Below are 8253 nucleotides of genomic sequence, written 5' to 3' on the forward strand. Positions count from 1 at the left end.
CCCCGAACCACCAGAGACGGACCCTCAGAGGAGACAAGAAGGCACTTGGGCTACCTGAATTCTTTTGGACTTCTCCCCTCCCCAAACTGATTTTTAGTCACAGTTCCCAGCGCCTGGACAGAGAACAGGGTTCGCTGCTCATACTCCAGATGCCAGTGAATCCTGGGGCAACAGCCCCACAAAACCCTACATCCAGCACCAACTCCGCAAAAGGAGGTAGGTGCTGAACTCCCAGTACCTTTGGGGATCAGGGCTCTGGCTTGCTCCTTTGTCCCCTTCCAGTCTGCCAAGTGTCACTAAAGCGCCCACATGGAGCTGGGACCGGCTTTTGTTGGCTGGTGAACAGAAGCCACATTTATTTTAGTGGTAAGATTGCTTGGGGGGTGGGAGAGGAGGTACATAGGTGCTGGAGCTCGAGGTGCTGTAGCCCCCAGTGGCTGGACGTGGTTTCCCTTATATCCAGGGTTTACAGTTTGGCTCTCCGCAGCCCCCACTGTACAAATTGTTCCCGCGCCCCTGGGGTAGTGACAAGCTCTCCTAGGGGTCACCCGCTGGAGCTGAGTTTTTGCAGCACGGGAGGATGGGGGGGGGGCATGACCGACCCTCGTTTCTAGGGTACAGCAGACCCCGCTACACAGCGGCGCTAGCCAGGCCGGTGTCCCGAACGGGCGGGCGCCAGCCAGCCGGACCCAGGGTTTTGCGACACTGCGAGGCGCGCAGGCCACCACCCCGGCCGAGCCATTAGCCTGGCGGGGGGCTTGGCTGAGTCCCAACGCCGACGGACTCCAGCTGTTACCCAGCGCCCCGCCCCAGCTCCCTGAGCAGCGGCCGCCCCCGCGCCTGCAGTCGCCGGCTCCGCCATCCCCGCCCCGCAGCCCCCACAACCCGGAGCGAGCTGGGGCGGAGCCGCCCCCTCCCCACGCGCGGGAGGCCGCCCGGGCTGGGCTGGCGGCGGGCACGCTGACCACAGGCACCCGCGTCCCCGGTGCCGGCAGCTCGGCGCTGCCCGCCCCTGCCAGGTGAGCAGCGCCCCGGGTCCCCGCCGCCACCGCGCGCCCGGAGTCCCCGTCGCCCGCCGAGCAGGCGGAGTCGGGCGCAGCGAAGCCCGGCGCCGGCGCCAAACTTTGGGCGAGCCCGCTCGGAGCGCAGCGGGCTCGCCTCCCCGCCAGAGCGGCGCAGCGCTGCCCGGGCGCGGCTCGGCGGAGGGAGGCGCGGCGCGGTAAGTGTGGAGGGGCCGGGGACAGAGCCGCGCTGCCAGAACGAGCGCGCTCGGGCTACAGTCGGGAGGAGACGCCTGCCCCGAGCCTTCCCGCCCCCCCGCCTGCCGCCGGTGATCGCCTGGGGGGCAGCTCCTTTTGTTCCCCGCTGGCGCCGGACTGGGCCGTGGCAGGGCGGGTTCTTCTCCCGCTTCGGACACGGGGCTGCTCAGCACCAGGGAAGCAGCCCCTGCAGAGAGCAAGGCGCCCTGTTATTGAGCCCAGGTTTCCCCAGCCAGCAGTAGAGGCTGGCAAAGGTGGCTCTTCCTTTACCCTGGGGCTGGCTGCGCCTCAGACCTTGTAATCCTCAGCGCCCACCCCCCCGGCGGATGCCCTCTGGGTCGCTGCTCACCTCAATAAAACCTTTAACTTCAGATGCTGGGTGACTGAAAATGGGCACGTGAAAGTGACAAGCTCTGAGCCAGTCTTTTAATGTCACCCCACCAAATGCAGAAAGAGAGAGAGACACACACACTAGGGACCCCCGGCTTTTAATCTTCTATAGGCACAAGCTTACATACACAGTGCCTGGCTCTGGCTTTAGTACAAATCTTTAGATCCTGTTAATCAGGAGCAGGAAGGTGGTCATGAATTAGTAAAGGGGCAGCATCCCTAGAAAAGTGCACAGGGGATTTTTAATGAAAATTGGGGAATGTGGTGCATGAATTAAACATTTTTTTAATCCAAGTTCACCTCAACCCAATTCCAAGTGCTTTACAAATGCAGCATAATATTAATAATAGATTAGTTTGTTTATAAATATAATGTATTATTCCCTTTTGATTCTCCTTTTCTCATGACTTCTCTGTAAATCTTCTACATTCCATCATTCATATAAAGTTACCTACATATCTCTAAGGGAATTGAGTGATTAGATATTCTAAAAATTATTTATCAGAACACATGATGCTGTGCAATAGATACAGTTTGCCAATCAACACACTATCACAACTGAAGAGCTTACAGTGGGAAAGAATAGCTAGGTTCAGAGCAGACAGGACACAGCAGATAGTATAGATCAGAGAGACATGTGGTTTCTATAGTACTGTGGGAGTGCTTGATTCATCATCAACTGTGCAAGTTAATATTGTAGAACTTGTCTAGTTTATCTCATTTGTTAACCGAACATCATTTCTTCTCTGCTGGAGTTTCAAACCTCCTCTTCCAACTGTGCTGTGTTAACAAGAAATACTACCTTCAAAAGAAGCAAACTCCACACAGTACAGGAATAAAGAAAAAATGTGTCAGGATGAAAGCTAATTGCTTTTTTGCTTAAAAGAGGATGAAGGGAGGCAGGAGAAGGGAGGGGAATAGAGGAAAAAAATAGGGAGAAATATTTTGAGAAAAGGAAGGATAAATGATTTGATAGTGTATGTTTTCCTCCAAGGTCTGGCCACCGTCTCACGATGCAAAGGGTTGGAACCCTGCGAACCCATCGAACGGTAATTCTCCTGCTGTTATTTGTAAACATGATCTACTCTATTCTCCAATGCATAATTCTGAGATCTTTGGGAGTCTAGCAGTATTGGACTCTTATCAAATATCCACTGTAATAGCAGATACAGGTAGTTCTCAGGTTTCAGAGTAGCGGCCGTGTTAGTCTGTGTGTTAGTCTGTATTTGCAAAAAGAAAAGGAGTACTTGTGGCACCTTAGAGACTAATTAGTTATCAGGCCACAGTGATAAGGAAAAGGCAGTTCTGAGGTTTTGCATTGCATTATCTTTGTAGATTATAAAAAGCATCACCTGTATTTGTGGCCCTTACTTGTCCTTACTCACTTTGCACAGTATTGTAGTGCAAGTTACAAATTAACTCTAAAATGCTTTAAATATAGAGCACCAAATTATGCCCAGTTATATCCATGCAAGCACATCGAAAGCATAGGGTTGCATGGGTGTAGCTGAGTAGAATTTGGCTCAATATGTGCAAGGAAGACAATGTGATTTTGATATCCTTACCAAAAGTCCCATTAACCTGAAAGGGAGGGGGATGCGACCTGCTGTTCTCTTTCACTGTAGTCAGAAACTTGGTTGGCAACTTCTGCTGAGAAAAATGGGGGTATTCTTCCACGATAAAAGAAATGTTACCTACTTTTTATTTCTTGGTTTAAATTAGAAGTTAATGGGTTATACAGACAATCCAGAACATTACTAATGTTTTCTAGCTATTCTGCTTCTTATTGTGGTGTGCAGTTAAAGTGGTGTTTGTAGCTGCCTTGTGATACTGGCTTTCTTAAAGGAAAATGTCAGGAATTAGCCCTAATGGTGTAGAGCAGCAGGTTTGTATTTACTAGCTAAAAATACATGAATAAAAATGTGAATATTGAAAATACTTTGAGGAAATACATGTCACTATTCCCTTGGTGAAAGTTTGGAAGAGAATTCTATTGACATAGGGCTGTATTGGGTCATTGATCCTCCTGTAGTATTCCCATTGGTATCAATGGCAGTTTTGTGCAAAAGTCAATAGTGGTTTGGGGTATTCGTTTGTGACAAAGGATGTGTTGCTCAGCAGGATCCAAATCCTCCTTCCTTTGCCCAAGTAAATATACTCCACTGTCTTCAAACTGCATTTGAGCTGTATTTCAAATTTCCAGCAGGAGTTATATCTGAGTAAAGATTAAAGGATTGGGCTTCAAATGAATGAGTGAGAAAGTGTGGACGTACCAAGTGCTATCTTGGAACAGATCATTGGCCCATCTTCTGTAGTCACCTCTGGTAGCGGCCAATACCCCAGCTTCAGAGGAAGGCAATACAGTAACTTTGGGGAAACTTCTTGCTGAACCTAGCCAGTGGTATTTATGCCCCACAGCCTAACCAAATATCTTTTGTTGTCTCAGTTTAGCTATTATAACTTTAGATGATACGGTCACTCATTTGAAAGTCTAACCTTCTTTTGGAACCAGACATTATTAACAAAAAAAATCCTATTGCTAATTCTACTTAAATTAGAACAAACTAACTTTAATTTTTTTATGTTTCAGATGAAGTCTGCATAGACAGTCTTTGGTTTACTCCAATTTTCTGTGTTTTTGCTGTGTTTCAGAGACAGTTCCACTGCTTATTTTGGAGTAGTCCAGTTAGCTGCAACCATGGGCCCTATGGGAGTACTGGTTGAAGAGAACCGCACAAAAGAAGTGAAAATGGAGCTATACACCAGGCTATACTTGCCAGGCCTCACCACACCACTCAGTGAGCTGGCATCTGACCCCAAACCAGAACTGAAAGACAGTACCAACCTGGTCGAGGTGCAGATAGTCCTCATCATTGCCTATTGCTTTATCATCCTGCTGGGGGTGATGGGCAACTCCCTGGTGATCCATGTGGTCATCAAGTTCAAGAGCATGCGTACTGTGACTAACTTTTTCATTGCCAACCTGGCTGTAGCTGATCTGCTGGTGAATACACTGTGCCTGCCCTTCACCTTAGTTTACACACTGTTGGGAGAATGGAAGCTGGGCCCAGTGCTGTGCCACCTGGTGCCTTATGCCCAGGGCCTTGCAGTGCATGTGTCAACTGTCACTTTGACTGTGATTGCCTTGGACCGGCACCGCTGCATTGTTTATCACTTGGAGAGCAAAATCTCCAAGCGAATAAGCTTCCTGATCATTGGCGTTGCCTGGGCTGTCAGTGCGCTACTGGCTAGTCCCCTGGCCATCTTCCGTGAGTACTCTCTGATCGAGATCATTCCTGATTTCAGGATTGTGGTCTGCTCTGAGAAGTGGCCTGGTGAGGGGCAACTCAACTATGGCACCATCTACAGTGTCTCTATGCTCCTGATCCAATATGTTTTGCCTCTGGCAATCATCTCCTATGCCTACACCCGTATCTGGACCAAACTAAAGAACCATATCAGCCCTGGGGCTGGGAATGATCACTACCACCATCGGCGGCGGAAGACCACTAAGATGCTGGTGTGCGTGGTTGTGGTGTTTGCTGTAAGCTGGCTGCCCTTTCACGCTTTCCAGCTTGTCAGTGACATTGACAGTAAAGTGTTAGATCTGAAGGAGTACAAGCTAATCTACACAGTGTTTCATGTCATTGCTATGTGCTCAACCTTTGTTAACCCTCTTCTCTATGGCTGGATGAACAGCAACTACAGGACAGCCTTCCTCGCAGCCTTCCAATGCGAACAGCGACTGGATTCCATTCACCCTGAGGTATCAGGAGCATTCAAAGCCAAGAAGAACTTGGAAGCAAAAAAGAATCATTGCACTGGAGCCCCTACCAATGTCTAAGAATGTCAGGCATACAAAAAAAAAAAAAAGGAATATACTCTGGCCAGAGAGAGATCGGTTTTGACAGATGCACTTTTTATACACAGTTTTAATCATATACGATGGAAGAAAACCAGCAAGTTAAGGTGTTTGTTCTATAATTCCAGAGAGAGTTGGTTACCATCAACCATATACAACTCCAAAGAAATATAACAGAGATTTCATTTATGGCTGTCTGTATTGTGGTTGGAAAGAAGTCTCTGCCCCAATCTTTTGCTATGGCAGCAGTAATGACAAAGGCAAGGAAAGTGTTTGCCACTCTTGCCCTAAAGAGGATGAATAGATTAATTGAGCCTCAAAACTGGAATTTGGCAGTGTGGACATTGTATGCTGCAAATAGGGAATCCTTCAGAAGCTCAAAGTATGTTCTAAGAGTGAGGCTGGGGTTTGGTGTAGAAGCTCATACTTTCCACCTCTTCTCCACTGCAACTACTCTGCAAAATGAGGGTTTCCTTAAGAAGATACACCACCATTTTTGCCTCATATTTAAGTAATATGAATAGGGTTACCATAGAATAATTCCTAAAATCAAACTACTACTACTAGAGCATTTAGGTCAGGAAAGTTTAAGTTTCTATCCTATTTGTAATCTGGTTTCTGCTAAAACAAGTGGAGTAATAAATAATTCCTTATGACTCAGCCACAGTTATGCTGGGGAGAAAAATACAAATCTGGGGCCTGATCCTGTATTCACAACATACCTAGAGCTTTCTTTCTGCCTTAGAGATTGCTAAATAGGACAGGTTTCAGAGTAACAGCCGTGTTAGTCTGTATTCGCAAAAAGAAAAGGAGTACTTGTGGCACCTTAGAGACTAACCAATTTATTTGAGCGTGAGCTTTTGTGAGCTACAGCTCACTTCATCGGAGGAAGCTCATGCTCAAATAAATTGGTTAGTCTCTAAGGTGCCACAAGTACTCCTTTTCTTTTTGCTAAATAGGACAATACACTTAAAAGGGAATTTGGAGCAGGCAGTGAATGCAGACTCAGGTCTTCTGTGAGCGCTTCTTAAATTGAGAGGACCACTAATGCTTGAACTTCTAGGTACTACTCCAGTGTCTGAAGTACCATTAACTCTATGGGTTTTGAATTATTCCTGCTTTATTCCTACCTAATAAAGTAGGACAAAATTTGATCCTTTTGAAAGGCTGCTAAATATTAATGTGCTTTTCAGTGTTTGTGGTTTTATGTCACACACATCCTGCCTTGGATCTTTTCCCATCATCAGCCACTATAAGATTAAAAATACCTGAATGAAGTGTAACCTACTAACAGTATGCTCAGTTTATATATATTAACCAGTGAACTCTGCATGTTATAGTAATAGTTACATTTCTTTGGCTCAGGTAGAAAACTTGACTCTGTTGATTGTATTGTACATGGCAACGTGCAACTTTTCTGTGTCTTTGTCTAGCCTCATTGAGCTCATTAAAGTTAAAGAGTTCAAGCTAATTTCAACCACTTTATTCCAAGCTAATTTTGCTGCCTGTCTGGGGGTGGGGTGGTGGGGGTGGGGTTTGAGACTCCAATAAGATGTGATACTTTCCACTTCTCAGAGATATTCTCCATAGCTAAATTTCACTCAAATTCCTTAATTTTTCTATTTCTCATTGTCCTCTAAATTTTTTGTGAATGTTATTACATATGATCTATCTAGTATTTTAGTGTGAGATGTCATTACATCATGGATTTTTATCAGGTGGGGAGATTCATCTTTATATATACGATATCCTGCCCTGGTTTCTTACACTGCCATGAAATCGTTCAGATGTGTATCTTCACACTCAGAGAAGGAAGGGGCAAGAGAGAGGGGCTAAACTGGCGTTTACTCAAGTAAGGAAAGATATCCATTACTTTTACAAAGCTTCACCAAATTAATTTTTGTCTCAGTGATAACAGTGCCCAGAATGTTTGTAGTTAGCCCACGCTGTTAAAAAAAAATTACAGGCTACGAATTACTGGGAGAGATTATTGATATTTCAAACCTATGATGTATAATTATTATGGAAAGCAGTATGATTCATTTACAGTCAAGTGTGAGAGCTCTTTATGAAAAATACATTAAAATGTTTATCCTCCACCCAAAAAGCCTTCAACCCCACAACTCTTTAGATATATGTTCTGACTCAAATCTCTTGAGCTTGTTATAATCTAGACAGTTTTAAAGTAACTATGTCTGTGTTGTGCTAAAACTACAGTTGAAGGCCTGATTTTCAGGTACATTATGGCTGCTTTACATCACCTGGCAGTGTGAAGGGGACTCAAACTGGGTATAAATTACACTGACATCCATTTCAAAGCACCTTTACCTTACCAGAGAGATGTAAAGCAGCTGTAGTGTCAATAAGAATCTGCCCCACAATGCTCTGTTCCCATGGGAAGGCCATGCCACAGTTTCTATCAGCCCAATCCTGTTTTCCTGATGCATCTAAAGCTCCCACTGATGAGTATATGAGGATTTCAGGATCAATCCCTTATCTATTGCAATTTATGCTGGCAGGTCTCTCTGTGTAGATCCAACTGCATCTGCCAGATATGATCAATTTTTACCCTGTACACTTGGTTAAGTACATGTTTTTGTTTATCATTTGCCTCATTCATGTCAAATTCAGGAGGGGCATCCTAATCCTTTATTTACTGATGTATTATCTATCTATGGTACTTCTCTAGGGCCCCAATTACTGTAATATATGACAGGTTTCAGAGTAGCAGCCGTGTTAGTC

At 45.7% G+C, this 8253-nt stretch overlaps 1 protein-coding gene across 2 annotated transcripts; it reads left to right on the forward strand.

Moving 5' to 3' along the window:
- Window positions 1-1177: 1177 nt before the first annotated feature.
- Window positions 1178-6943, forward strand: NPY2R (neuropeptide Y receptor Y2). Of its 2 annotated transcripts, none has more exons than XM_073340072.2 (2): window positions 1178-1219; window positions 4302-6943. In XM_073340072.2, exon 2 carries the CDS (start codon window positions 4348-4350, stop codon window positions 5491-5493), a length of 1146 nt encoding a protein of 381 aa, XP_073196173.1. In that variant the 5' UTR covers window positions 1178-1219; window positions 4302-4347; the 3' UTR covers window positions 5494-6943. The 2 variants fall into 2 exon arrangements, with proteins under 2 accessions (XP_073196173.1, XP_078708522.1); XM_078852396.1 differs by lacking the exon at window positions 1178-1219 and adding an exon at window positions 2672-2698.
- The last annotated feature ends 1310 nt before the right edge of the window (window positions 6944-8253 follow it).

The sequence above is a fragment of the Lepidochelys kempii genome, chromosome 4 (genome assembly GCF_965140285.1).
Source record: "Lepidochelys kempii isolate rLepKem1 chromosome 4, rLepKem1.hap1, whole genome shotgun sequence".
NCBI lineage: Eukaryota > Metazoa > Chordata > Testudines > Cheloniidae > Lepidochelys > Lepidochelys kempii.